This window comes from Carcharhinus amblyrhynchos, chromosome 7, assembly GCF_965287045.1.
Source record: "Carcharhinus amblyrhynchos chromosome 7, sCarAmb.v2.hapA, whole genome shotgun sequence".
Taxonomy (NCBI): domain Eukaryota; kingdom Metazoa; phylum Chordata; class Chondrichthyes; order Carcharhiniformes; family Carcharhinidae; genus Carcharhinus; species Carcharhinus amblyrhynchos.
Genome location: NC_137330.1, coordinates 63824744 through 63839882, shown reverse-complemented (window position 1 = coordinate 63839882; position 15139 = coordinate 63824744). Strand labels below are relative to the sequence as shown.

At 40.9% G+C, this 15139-nt stretch overlaps 1 protein-coding gene across 1 annotated transcript in view; it reads right to left on the bottom strand.

Moving 5' to 3' along the window:
* themis (thymocyte selection associated) overlaps positions 1–14916 on the bottom strand; it is a 47869-nt gene extending 32953 nt beyond the window's left edge. The window contains exon 1 of the mRNA XM_080193302.1: positions 14511–14916. Coding sequence (XP_080049428.1) covers positions 14511–14601 — 91 coding nt within the window. The 5' untranslated portion in view covers positions 14602–14916. The remainder of the gene's footprint in view (positions 1–14510) is intronic.
* Positions 14917–15139: the final 223 nt, after the last annotated feature.

Here is a 15139-nt window from a genome sequence, read left to right as displayed (position 1 = left end):
ACAGACAAAGCATACCATCCATAGAGATGGAAATGAGAGAGTAGGGTTACAGTCATAGCCAGGATGTAGAGAAAGATCAACTTAGTGCAAGGTAGGTCCATTCAAAAGTCTGACATCAGCAGGGAAGAAGTTGTTCTTGAGTTGGTTGGTACATGACCTCAGCTTTTTGAATTTTTTTCCTGACAGAAGAAGTTGAAAGAGAGAGAATGTCCGGGGTACATGGGGTCCTTAATTATGCTGACTGCATTGCCGAGGCAGCGGGAAATGTAGACAATGAACAGGAGGCCAGTTTATGTGATGGATTGGGCTATCCATGATCTTTCGTAGTTTCTTGTGGTCTTAGGCAGAGTGGGAACCATACCAAGCTGTGATACAATCAGAAAGAATGCTTTCTATGGTGCATCTGTAAAAGTTGGAGAGTTGTAGCTGACATGCCAAATTTCCTTAGTTTCCTTCCTAAGAAAGTAGAAGTATTGGTGGGCTTTCTTAACTAAAGTGTTGGCATGAAGGGACCAGAACAGGTTGTTGGTGATCTGGACACCTAAAAACTTGAAGCTCTCAATTATTTCTATTTCATCCCCATTGATGTAGACAGGGACATGTTCTCCATGCTCCCTGAAGTAGATGACAATCTCCTTTGTTTTGTTGACACCGAGGGAGAGATTATTGTTGCAGCACCAGTTCCATGGAACTTAAGTTTTTTAAACCTTGCCCTACGATTTGAATTCTGCAAACCCTCCAGTTAACGGGAGTAGATTTTATATGCAACTTTCCCTAGGGTCTCTGGTCAATAGTCAAATTGGAGAATGAGGCGAGAGACCTGGAATACTACTTTTCAATAGCTGTCAGCCAAGCTTTATACCCAAGGAAACCCAGTAAAGAACAAAAGGAAAGTCACTACCCTTTTTCCTAATCTTTGCATTTAAGGAACTGAACATTCATAAGAAATGAACATAAGAAATAGAAGCAGGAGTAGGCCATCTATCCCTTCAAGCCTGCCCTGCCATTCAGCAAGATCATGGCTGATCTGAAGTGGATCAATTCCACTTTCTCGCTTTCTCCCCATAACTCTTAATTCCCCTGTCTATCAGAAACCTATCTACCCGTGACTTAAATATATTTAGCAAGGTAGCCTCCACCACTTCAACGGGCAGAGAATTCCAGAGATTCACCACCCTTTGAGTGAAGAAGTTCCTCCTCAACTCTGATTGAAACTGACCCACAACTTATCTTGAGTCCTGCTACCCTTTCTAAGCAGGAAGAATCTCTCTACCTTTACCCTATCCATCCCCTTCATTATCTTATGCATCTCTATAAGATTCCCCCCTCAGCCTTCTAAACTCCAACGAGTACAGTTAGCCTCTCTTCATAGGCTAACCCCCTCATCTTCAGTATCAGCCGAGTGAACCTTCTCTGCACTCCCTCCAAGGCCAATATATCCTTGCGCAAGTGCGGCGACCAAAATGGCACACAGTACTCCAGCTGTGGCCTCACCAGCACCCTGTACAGTGGCAGCAAGACCTCCCTACTTTTATATTCTATCCCCCTCGCTATAAAGGCCAACATTCCATTTGCCTTCTTGATCACCCGCTGCACCTGCAGACTGGGTTTTTGCGACTCATGCACAAGGAACCCCAGGTCCCTCTGCACCGTAGCATGCTGCAGCTTTTCGCCTTTTAAATAATAATCCCTCCTACTATTATTTCTGCAAAGTGGATAACCTCACACTTGCTAACATTATACTCCATCTGCCAGGTCCTCACCCACTCGCTCAGCTTATCCAGATCTCTGCAGACTTTCCACACCCTCCACACAATTTGCTTTTCTACTCATCTTTGTGTCATCAGCAAATTTTGTCACCCTACACTCAGCCCCTTCCTCCAGATCATCTATATAAATGGTAAACAGTTGAGGACCCAGCACCGATCCCTGCAGCACTCCACTAGTCATCAGCTGCCAACCAGAACAGCACCCATTGACACCAACACTCTGCTTCCTATTAGACAGCCAATCCTCTATCCACGCTAACACATTACCCCAACTCTGTGCACCCTAACCTTCCGTAGCAACCTTTTGTGAGGCACCTTATCAAATGCCTTTTAGAAATCTAAAAACACCACATCCACCGGTTCCCCTCTGTCTACTGCACTAGTCACATCCTCATAGAAGTCCAATAAATTCGTCAAACACGACTTCCCTTAACGAATCTGTGCTGCATCTGCTCGATCAAACCATTCTTTTCTAGGTGCCTCGCTATTTCTTCTTTGATGACGGATTCTAGCATTTTTCCAACTACAGACGTTAAACTAACCGGCCTATAATTCCCTGCCTTCCTCAAGGTGAAAAATGCAGAAGACTGATCCTGTTTAATTTCACAGTTAGAGGGTTGTGAGAATACAAAATGCCTTGAACAAGAATTTTACTCTCTTGGCTAAACTAAAAAAGCTGCGATGATTAAAGATTCTGTTATAACAATGTAAATCTTTTCTCAATGTATATATTTTACTACGAACACTTAAAGCCCTTCTCTCATCAACTTCGCATAATTTTCAAATTAAGGCTTCAACTTAAACTAGTTAAATAAAATTTTAGTTAAAGGGTCATTTTATTTATTACTCTGGCAACATTCATCAGATTTCAGAAACTGGTGCTTTAAAATGACATAAATCCTTTCCAAGTAACATATTTATTGAAATATGAGACTATAAATATCTTTGACACATAAGCAAAGAAATGTTTAATGTATTCATGTGCCATTCGCATATCAGTTATTTTAATGCAATGTTGAGCTTATATCACAAACTATAATCTCTGGCTGTTCAGTAACTATTCCATACGATAAGATATATTTTCCGTCATATTCTATATTATTTATTCACACATTTTTTTGAAATATCATTCTATAACTTATTCTTACTGGTCTAGTATATTCATCTGACTTTTTTCATTCACGATCAATCGTTTTTTGATGTTGGAATATGTCTCAGCTAATAGATCTGGATTTTCTTTTGCAGAATGTTTGTGCCCACTGAGACTAGAATAAACTCCTGCAATTTGTGTTAGTACGAAACATGTTTAGGTAAGTGCTTAATGTATTCATATGTCATTCACCTGTCAGAGCATGACTAGACATATAGCAATATTCTCTTGCTGTGAATTAACCCCTGAACTGAATCAGACTGCCAACTGATCCAGAATTGTGTGCATTTCTGTGCTATCACTGTACCTCCCACTAGGAGCAGCACTGAAACATTCCAAACCTATTTCCTACAAGGAATTGCTGTTAGAATAAGAGAGGGAAAGGTACCTGTGATACTAATTCACTTTCACCAGTTTAAAACAAAAGCCCATGTCTGGTCCATTATTCCCACCATTCACAGTACTCGTGGACAGCATGGTGGCACAGTTGTTAGCACTGCTGCCTCACAATACCAGGGACCTGGGTTAAATTCCAATCTTGAGTGACTGTCTGGGTGGCGTTCTCCCTGTGTCTGCATGGGTTTCCTCTGGGTGCTCCAGTTTCCTCCCACAGTCCAAACGTATGTGGGTTAGATTGATTGGCCGTGTAAATTGTCCCTTCGTGTCAGGGGAATTGGTAGGGTAAATACGTAGGGTTACCGGGATAGGGGCTGCGTGGGATTGTAAGTGCAGACTCAATGGGCTGAACGGCCTCCTTCTACACTGTAGGGACTCTATGATTCAATGACATTTTTAAATTGATCGAAAGTGGCTGGCTAATGTTAATGATGATGTACATCTACAAGCTCAAGGCAGTGAACAAAAAAAAGCATTCTCCTGGTACATTTATAATTATCAAAATATTGCCGGTACTCACATCTTCTGTCATCCAATTCCTCTCCCTCAATATATTTTATCATACCACATTAAAAGGTGTAGCCAAACAAGCCAGCTAAAATAGTGTTTTGTAAAGCACTCTGGGACAATTGGGCAAAAAACTAAACCGACAGGTTGCAGTTTAAAGACAGACAAACAGGCTGCAACCCTGATGAGTGAATACACAGGATATGGGCCATCTCCAGGATGAGAGAGACTTTCTGGTCACGCTGGGTTGTGTGCCAGATGTAAAGGCACCGTGAATCCTTACTTAGGAGGAAGGTATGTGACCTATGTGCCTACAACACCTACTGACATGGCCGCTGGGGCCACAGCCAGAGATCAGTGTGGTAGCACCTGATTGGACTCTTATTGATCACAGTGATCAAGTCCTGATCAATTGATTGGCAATGGCCAAAAAAGGGGCGTTAACCAAACAGGGTATAAAGGGTGCTGCACAAGCAGGAATCTCTCTCTCTCTCTGACCCCATGAACAAGCTACAACAATGGTGAACATCGCCAGCAAGAGGAGAGCGACCACACCCGAGAAGGAAGGAAGAAAGGCTACAGCCAGAATGCCAGACCAGACCAAAGGACCAAACTACACAGACAACTACCAAAACCAGCGCACAGATAAAGGCCAATATCTGTTTGGGTACTTGTCAGTCACGCAAAGTTAAGTCAAGGTTTTGTATTGTACTTGAACTTTAGTATTTTCCTGTAGGATACCTTATTGCTCGTCGGGTGGGTGATTATTGATTGCGTGGGTTTAAATAAATATTGTTTGTACTAACAAGACGTCGACTTGTAGTTATTTGTCCACTGTATAAAGGGTTAAAACAGACTGATTTTACAACAAAGGGAATAAGGTTCTGCCAGTCAGTTTAAGTTACTGATTGTAAACATTCTCCATGTGACATTAAAAACATGTAATAAAACGCCATACAAATAATGATACTTAGGCTAAAATTTAAAATCTTTTCACTCTCCTACCATAACTTCAATAGAAGGAATCAGGCTGGCATGCAGAAACTTTGGGCCCTAGTTTCTCTGACAATTTCTGCAGTACTTTGAAGAAGTCAAATCCTCCACCTGGCCCAAACAAAACAACGTTTGTAGGAAGGCACATAGCTACGCAGGATGCCAACTGATGAACTGACATACTTATTGAGACTAACCATTTTGACCTATTGAGTGGTTCACCTCTCAATGACTAAAGCATTAGGAACAAAGTGAATGAGCTAATGGCGCAAATCAGCACAAATAGGTATGATATAGTGGCCATTACGGAAACGTGGTTGCAGGGTGACAGGGACTGGGAGCTGAATGTCCAGGGGTATCAGGTGTTTAGGAAGGATAGACGGGAGGAAAAAGGGGGTAGGGTGGCTCTGTTAATTAAGGATAATATCAGGGCGGTAGTAAGGGAAGATATAGACTCCAAAGAGCAAAACGTGGAATTGTTGTGGGTGGAGATAAGGAATAGTAAGGGGAGGGAGACACTGGTGGATGTGGTCTACAGGCCCCCAAATAATAATTTTGAGGTGGGGCGGGCTATAAACAAGCAAATAATTGATGCATGCAGAAACGGAACGGCGATAATTATGGGGGATTTTAATCTGTATATTAATTGGATGACCCAAGTCAGACACGGTGGGCTTCAGGAAGAGTTCTTGGAATGCTGTCGGGATAGTTTCCTTGAACAGTATATAACGGAACTACGAGGGAGCGAGCTATCTTAGATCTGGTGTTGTTTAGCAAGGCAGGTAGAATTAGGGATCTTCTTGTGAGGGATCCTCTTGGGACGAGTGATCATAGTATGGTTGAATTTCTGATGCAGATGAAGGATGAGAAAGTAGGGTCCCGAACCTGTGTCCTGTTTGAACAGAGGGGAATATGATAGGATGACAGTGGAATTGGCGAATGTGGATTGGGGGTGCAGATTGGTTGGTAGGATGGCTGAGGAACAGTGGAGGATTTTTAAGATTTTTTTGGTACTCAGCAGAAATATATTCCAATGGTAAAGAAGGACTGTAGGAGAAGGGATAACCAGCCGTGGTTATTGAAGGAAATAAAGGAGAGTATTAAATTGAAAGCTGATGCGTTCAGAGTGGCTAAAAATAATGGGCGATTAGAAGATTGGGAAAGATTTAAAAATCAACAAAGAATGACTACGAAGGTGATAAAGAAAGGAAAGATAAGAGTATGAAGCTAAACTAGCACTAAATATGAAAAATGACAGTAAAAGTTTTTACAAATATACAAAGAGGAGGAGGCTGGCTAGACTGAATGTTGGAGGACCCTTGGAGGATGAGAGGGGGGATTTAGCGGTGGGCGATGAGGAAATGGCTGAGGCTTTAAATAAGTCTTTTGCCTCGGTCTTCACGGAGGACATGAATAGATTGCTGGATATTAAAGATAGAAGGATGGTAGGAGATGAGAGCCTAAATGTGATTACTATCACTAGAGATGTAGTGCTTGATAGACTAATGGGACTGAAGGTGGACAAGTCCCCAGGACCGGATGGAATGCATCCCAGGGTTCTGAAAGAAATGGCAGAGGTGATAGTGGATGCCTTAGTAATTATTTATCAAAATTCGCTGGACTCCGGGGAAGTGCTGGAAGATTGGAAAATGGCTAATGTTACGCCGCTGTTTAAAAAAGGTAGCAGACAAAAGGCAGGGAATTATAGGCCGGTTAGTTTAACGTCAGTAGCTGCAAAAATGCTAGAGTCCTTCATCAAAGAAGAAATAGTGAGGCACCTAGAAAAGAATGGTTTGATCGAGCAGACACAGCACGAATTTGTTGAGGGGAAGTTGTGTTTGACGAATTTATTGGATTTCTATGAGGATGTGACTAGTGCAGTAGATAGAGGGGAACCGGTGGATGTGGTGTTTTTAGATTTCCAAAAGGCGTTTGATAAAGTGCCTCACAAAAGGTTGCTACAGAAGGTTAGGGTGCACAGAGTTGGGGGTAAGGTGTTAGCGTGGATAGAGGATTGGCTGTCTAATAGGAAGCAAAGAGTTGGTATCAATTCATGCTATTCTGGTTGGCAGCTGGTGACTAGTGGAGTGCCGCAGGGTTCGGTGCTGGGGCCTCAACTGTTTACCATTTATATAGATGATCTGGAGGAGGGAGCTGAGTGTAGGGTGACAAAATTTGCTGATGACACAAAGATGAGTAGAAAAGCAAATTGCGTGGAGGGTGTGGAAAGTCTGCAGAGAGATCTGGATCGGCTAAGCGAGTGGGCGAGGACCTGGCAGATGGAGTATAATGTTAGCAAGTGTGAGGTTATCCACTTTGGCAGAAATAATAGTAGGAGGGATTATTATTTAAAAGGCAAAAGGCTGCAGCATGCTATGGTGCAGAGGGACCTGGGGTTCCTTGTGCACGAGTCGCAAAAACCCAGTCTGCAGGTGCAGCAGGCGATCAAGAAGGCAAATGGAATGTTGGCCTTTATAGCGAGGGGGATAGAATATAAAAGTAGGGAGGTCTTGCTGCAACTGTACAGGGTACTGGTGAGGCCGCCTGCTGGAGTACTGTGCGCAGTCTTGGTCGCTGCACTTGCAGAAGGATATATTGGCCTTGGAGGGAGTGCAGAGGAGGTTCACTAGGCTGATACTGGAGATGAGGGGGTTGGCCTATGAAAAGAGACTAAATAGACTGGGTCTGTACTCGTTGGGAGTTTAGAAGGATGAGGGGGGATCTTATAGAGACATATAAGATAATGAAGGGGATGGATAGGGGAGAGGTAGAGAGATTCTTCCCACTTAGAAAGGACACAGCCTCAAGATAAGGGGGGGGGGGGGGAGGTTGGTGCAGTTTAGCTCAGAGTTGAGGAGGAACTTATTCACTCAAAGGGTGGTGAATCTCTGCCCGTTGAAGTAGTGGAGGCTACCTCGCTGAATATATTTAAGTCACGGGTAGATAGGTTTTTGATAGACAAGGGAATTAAGGATTATGGGGAGAAAGTGGGAAAGTGGAATTGATCCACTTCAAATCAGCCAAGATCTTATTGAATGGCGGGGCAGGCTCGAAGGGCTAGATGGCCTACTCCTGCTCCTATTTCTTATGACTCACAGGAGTTCCGAACAAGTTTTAAAATAATTTATTAAATGTTACCCACTCCTTATAAATAGGACTGTTTAGAACATTTCCAGGAGTTTTCCGGGGAAGTGCCGGAAGATTGGAAAACGGCTAATGTTACGCCGCTGTTTAAAAAAGGGAGCAGACAAAAGGCAGGGAATTATAGGCCGGTTAGTTTAACATCAGTAGCTGGAAAAATGCTAGAATCCTTCATCAAAGAAGAAATAGTGAGGCACCTAGAAAAGAATGGTTTGATCGAGCAGACACAGCACGGATTTGTTAAGGGAAAGTCGTGTTTGACGAATTTATTGGATTTCTATGAGGATGTGACTGGTGCAGTAGACAGAGGGGAACCGGTGGATGTGGTGTTTTTAGATTTCCAAAAGGCGTTTGATAAAGTGCCTCACAAAAGATTGCTACAGAAGGTTAGGGTGCACGGAGTTGGGGGTAAGGTGTTAGCATGGATAGAGGATTGGCTGTCTAATAGGAAGCAAAGAGTTGGTATCAATTCATGCTATTCTGGTTGGCAGCTGGTGACTAGTGGAGTGCCGCAGGGATCGGTGCTGGGGCCTCAACTGTTTACCATTTATATAGATGATCTGGAGGAGGGAGCTGAGTGTAGGATGATGAAATTTGCTGATGACACAAAGATGAGTAGAAAAGCAAATTGTGTGGAGGGTGTGGAAAGTCTGCAGAGAGATCTGGATCGGCTAAGCAAGTGGGCGAGGACCTGGCAGATAAGGGGCTCCAGATTTTGGAATTAACAAACAGCCAGAAATGTGCAGGTGCAGATGCCCAGCATACGTAAGGAGCAGGCAGATTTTAGCATTTACATTTGGATTAAAGACACACTGATGTCCATCTCCACTTAAATTGTAATGCTTAACTGCCAAAACAAGGTGATAATTTACATAGTTAATTCAGCAATCCCTCATGTTCAAAAGATACAGATCTGAAAATCAGGGTTGTAATATAATTGCAGCATCTATTTTGGCAATGACTCCCTAATGGAAATAGAATTATACTGTTCATTATAACTGATATTATAGCACGCTAAGTATAAAACTAAACAGTTTAAGGGAAAGTGTTTCTGGTAGGCTGTGCGGTTTTTTCCAGAACAATCTATCTGAAATTGACCAAGCTAGTGCGAAAGATCAAAACATTTCCAGTACAACTTATATCCTGCTTAAATCAAGTCTCAGTAGCTGTTGGTTCCTTCTGACGACTTTGAGACACCTGACTGCAGAAGTTTTTGAAAGATTTTACATTTGGAAACATGAAAACAGGTTTAAGCTGAATGTTGAGAAAAAAAAACGCTCTGCAAACTCATGCAATTTTGAGCACAATCTGTATCAAAACCAGGAATCCTTGGTCTTTTGGTTAATGTTCAGCTTTCACCTATCAGGTATGTTCATAACCAAACTTTCATTGGAAGCTAGCAGTGTGAAAATAGCTTCAAATACCCTGGGAAACAAGTTTCAGAAGTTAATCAAAAGGCCATGTTCATATTAATAGATTTTAGTAAATCAAAGTAAAAATGTATTATCCTACTTCAATGAAGGTATCTGAAATTACCAAACCCAACTTAAGAAGATTATAATTAATTTATGCTCAATTTAAAGAACATTTTCTGCCAGTTACAATTATGTAGTGGGTCAACAAATCTCCCAAAACTGGCAATCTTCGTCTGTGTGTACATTGATAGTGATTATAGACTATTCTGCCACACAACGTCATAGCTGAGGCCAACCTGAGGGACACGTAACAACTTCAAACAACCATTTCCAATAATGTTCGCTCTTTCACCCTACAAAATAGGAACACAAGTAGACCATTCAGCCCTTTGAACCTATACTCCTATTCAATAAGATCATGGCAGACCTGCTGCCTCAAATCCACCATTCCACAGTATCCCAATAATCCTTTGATTTATTTAAAATCCAATAATCTACTGAACATTGATCGATGTAGATAACCTTCATTGCAGCATCTCTAAGGCAAATACATAGGAGACTAAAACTGTATCACTGCTCCAGGTCTGGTCTCAACAAGGCGGTGGATCATGAATGGAAATTAGGTTGATATTTTTTCCATATTTAGTATAGATAGGGGGGCTGTTGCATAGGAACATTGCATTTTTTCTGCTTTTATTGCTAATTCAGTGCCAGTTTGTGAATCGTGGCAAGTTTCACACAACTGATTCCTGTGACGCAGAAATTGGGTCTAAAAACGAAATTGAAAATGGCTGCTTGAGCCAGGTTGCAAAAAAAAGCTACTGTATTTATGCATAAGGTAAAAAAAAAACCAACGTCAATGTATTTGGTTATTATTTTCTATTAGAAGTCAGTAATTATCAAATTAATTTTACGTCCAACCCTACATTCGGCAGAGAAACTTGAGCCATGGCTTGAGCTGGGAGGGAAGCAGTTGTGTAACGTTTGGATGTAAGTTACTGAACATTTCTGATCTTTAAGCAATGACAATTAGAAATTTTCTAAGTATCTCCAAAGAACTTTATGTTGCAACCTATTTAGAACTAGTGTGTAAATCAGGGCAATCCAGTGCATAAGTACATGGATTACAAGAGTTCATGGCACAGGTCAATTTTCAACTTTTTAAAACTATCTGTATACAAAGAGGCAACAGTCTTTAGGTTGAAGCTATGCACTTTCTAGTAGCTTGGTCAAGAGCTCTATGGGGAGAGTTTGCTGTTTAGTTGAAGAATGGGCATGATAATGATGCCTAAAGAAGGAAAAATAAATTCAAAGATGGAAAAACAAAATCCACAAGAGCAAATACTGGAGCAGAGATAGTTATTATAAGAGTGTAGCATTATATACAGTAGGAACTGTTAAACCAGGGGGAAAAAAAAGACTTCCAATGAATGGGGTTAACAATGATAACTTTTGAAACACCATACTTTATTCTGTAGAGAAAGAAACATTACAGAGGAGCTTTTATAGATAAATTGTAGACAATTCTGGCCTCGAAAGCTGAAATGTAAAGCAGGTGTTTGTTATATGTTTCAAGAAGCAATTCCAAAGTAACTGCCCCAATATCAGCTGACACTATGAAGTATTTTTAGTCAAAGTAATTTTGAAAAAAAAGGCTACTGACATAGAATTGTTATCGAATGATCTTGGATCCCATGCAAGAGGCTCCATTGTCACAGACACATGTGGAATTTCAGTGGCATAAAAGTTTCTGAGCGACTTGCAGAACTCGGTGCCCCAATTCCTGATGTACACTTTTAGCGCCTGAGGCTCCATGCTGGATTTGCAAGCTTATAAAGCCCATACTGCTGAGGAGAGCTAAATTGTCCCCAGATTTAAATAGTGCAATAATGTAGCTGCAAATCTGTTGAAAGTATAATGGCCTCCAAATAGTTTGTAAACATTAAGTGCAAGTCAGCTATAAAAAAAAATTGCTAAACCATTTAGGAAAACTTAAATACAGAATTTTTTTTTTTGCAAATTACAAGTTTTCCAATAGAATAAATAGAGCTCTTCAAGTTCATCCAATCAATCGTTTGGCAGCACATGCCTGGAAGATCCCAGGATCAAATTCTGTCTTAGCAGATTCCAGTATAGGTGATGTCGGCATCTTGAGTTTAGGAAAGAAAACCTGCCAGAAATCAGTGATCATTGGGTTTAGAAGTCGGCCATGAGCGAATGGCAGGAGTTTATTAGCAATTTAGGTTTCTTTGGTAGGAAAGCTTGATATATATTTGTTTATGCTTTTTGACCACTTTAAAACTATTTTCAAATCTGACATCACGCGCGTTAGTCAAATATCACCGTCACGTCAAGTACAACGGAACAGTTTTTTCCACTGTGAAACATCAATAAGTAAATCATGGAATAGAACTCAGTTGTTTTAGCAGATAAACAAACACATTTAAGATTCAGTACAGAAACATAAAAGAGCTGTGTGGTTGGGGAAGGGAACTTTCTTATTTTTCTCATTAACTTATTGTTTTCCAGTCAGAATGGTGAGAAAGGAGAAACCTGAACGTAAAACCCAACAGAAAGCAGTAACGTTTCATTAATATTTATTTTGCTTTTAAACTGTGAAACCTACCTCTTTCCATTTACATGCATGCAAAATTTCTTCCAACATATTTTTATCGCATAGCATTAAACAAATTACTAATAATCTGAAAACAGATAGATATTGCTACAAAAAAGGTTGACATTTTTAGATGCAATAGAAAGTTAAGGAATTGTTTTTCAAATGTGCCCATTAATCTTTGTTTTGTAAAACTTAAGGATTTTTAAAATTGACATTAGTTTGAATAAATAACATATATTCAGCATTAGATAATTAATGGAATAAAATCTCTCAAAAACTGAATGGCTGGTCTCAAAGAATGGATAATAATTGCGATACAGACTATAAAACCAGCACACAATTTACGAGAATCATCTAAAAAAGTTGCAACAGCAAAGCCAACCACAAACTCAAGGAAATCCGTTAAAATATGGTGAAATCCTCTTCACAATTATATTATTTCTGATTTCCTTATCTAGACAACAGCCATATTCAGAAACGTTAATCAGATAATTTTAAAGATTTAGGTTCACTCAAATTGACAGTAAACTAAATATGGAAAAGTAGGGATCAAGAAGCAGGGAAACAGTAGGGAGCAAGCTGCATACATAACAATATTTGAAATTTGGTGAACAAATTGCACTGAAATATCAGGAAGCTAGAGAGCAACATTAAAGGCTTCCCAACAAAACGTATGGCAACACTGGGAATTGGCCGCAACAGGAAGATTGGATGCCATACTGTACCAGGAAAATGGGTTGTATGGAAATACTGGTGGCTCAAGGGAATGGTTGCATCAAGAGCTTGGAGGTCAGCTGTTCGGAAATATCAAAGTGCTGCTGAAAATTTTCAAGAAGCTGAGGTCCAGCTCCAGATAAATATTACTAGCAGAGTACACCGCACAGAAACAGCGAGGAGTCAGGAACCTGAAAGAGCAGCATTTCAATTGCAAAACCGGGCAGTTTCAGAGCTGCTGGGTTGGTCACACCAGTTGACTATAGTATCCACATGTAAAGGTGGAAATACAGGGAGATTTCCCTGGATAAAAGGCTACCGAGATCCTCAAAGAGCAGAGATTTCTAATTTTGTTACACATAATACATTGAGGCAACCATTTTGTCAATGTACAGTCTACATATGATGTGGCGATGCCTGCTTTGGACTGGGTGGGCCGGATTTAGACTTGGTGAGGCCCTAAGCTATATAAAGCTTGGAGGCCCCTTGTTAAAAAAGTTACACTAGAAAATCTCACAAAATGCATACCAAAACAAGACTCTTAAGGATCCAGTATAAGAGTTCATCCTTGGCTCAGACACCCCATTGACTGACATCATCGAGTTTCGTGAATTTTGTTGTTTCAACTGTGGATGTCAGCTCTACAATGCTCACATCTGCATCACATCCAGGGTTTTACTCAGCTGAGATTCTAATCTCTTTTGTCTCATTAGCAGAGGCACGAGGCTGTGGTTGTTTTGGACTCTGCTGATCATCTTGGGTTTGTGGATCCTTATCTGTTTCTGGAGTAAAGTAACTATCAACTTTCAGTAATTTTTTGAGTTGCTCTTCAAGCTGGTGCTTTCTCTTTCTCTGCATTGTAAACCTTCTGAAAATCTGTGAGGCCCCTGCGGATTGCGAGGCCCCAAGCTGTAGCTTGTTTGGCTTATACTTAAATCTGGCACTGGGGTTGGCACAGTAAGACCTGGTGTTGAGTCTTCTTATAGTGTACGTAGTGCATAGCAATACTTACTGACACATCTCTCAGGATCGAAAGATTTGTGTTTATTTTCAGTTAAATTAAATTCTGTGATATTATTGAAATGAATTGGTGTTTTGAGAAAATCAAACCGTACTGGATTCTGCAAAAACGCCAATATTGAAACCAGTGTTGACCGTAGTACATTAACATGGGGTGAATGTGGCTTCAATGTTACAATCGCCCTCTTCCAACTGTTTACCGAAATTAAAGGACATTTACAAACAATAGAAGTTAAAACAACAATAAAAGTCAATGCCGCTCTCTTTCCAACTGTTTACCTGGTTGCTAAATAAAAGTCCATAGAATTTAGCAAACATTTGAACTTCAGATCAAAGCTTTTCTGGCTAAGCATGTGGAATTCTATGTTTTAAATTGCAAAAAAAAGTCAACAGTGTCTTAAAGTGTCCTTCATACAAGGCGTGTTTGTGTAAAATTGTTCGGAACATTTCACTCAACTTTCATGGATTTCTCCTGTTAACTGTATCTGAAGGAGAGAAGTTAAGAAATACGAAAGAGCATTCAGACTGACTTTATTTTAGTTTTAAGCTACTTTAAGATTATTGTAAACTTTTTTTTTCAAGTCTGCAAAACTCCAGTGTAGAGTGGAGTTTGTTGCACTGCAAAGTCTGTGGCACTGGAACGCGCCATCCTGTCAAACACACCAGAAGAAAAAAAAAGTTCAACTCAGAAGTATTGTACAATGAATAAAACAGAAATCAATAAAGGTGTGCTTAAGAATGCGTCCCAGTGAAGCGATAAATCACAGCGCCTAAAATCTAACATTTACCTTGGAAGTAAATTCCAGAGTGGATCTGGATGACTCTTGGAAGAGTGGTGGGATCGAGCGAGTCGATAAAACTCTCCAGACTTTGCGCCATTGCCTTGCGATTTTCCTCACTTGCAGAGAGTTATCAGCAGAGCCCGAACTTCATGTCTGGATGCGACAGGTGTTCCTCGCGTTGTCAGCCACTAGCAGCTGGTCAGTCAATCAGCCAGTCTCCCCTCGCGGTGCAACTGGTCAGGGTCACAAGTCAGTCAGATTCTCCACAGAGTGGACGGGTCAAGTCAGTCAGTCAGCCTCTCCTCACGGTGTAACTGGTCAGATGTACAGGTCAGTCAGGCTCTCCACATAGTGTAATTGGTCAGGGCAATATAGCTCCACGTTACTGATTCTGAGGGAGCTCAGCGCGAAGCTTCTGCTTCCAGCGCATGAGTCAGATTATTCTTCACTGTGACACCAGAAGCGGAGCAAATGCAGAACAATGGTGGGCGGCAACTCCGGAAACACGATTAGCAAACACATATCGTGTAAATTTTGCAGCCCTCCTCGAAAGGTTAAAAGAGGTAGGCATCCAGATGTGATTGTAACGTTTGCATTCTTGATTTGACGTGGTTTCTTTTACATTGTTAGTTTAT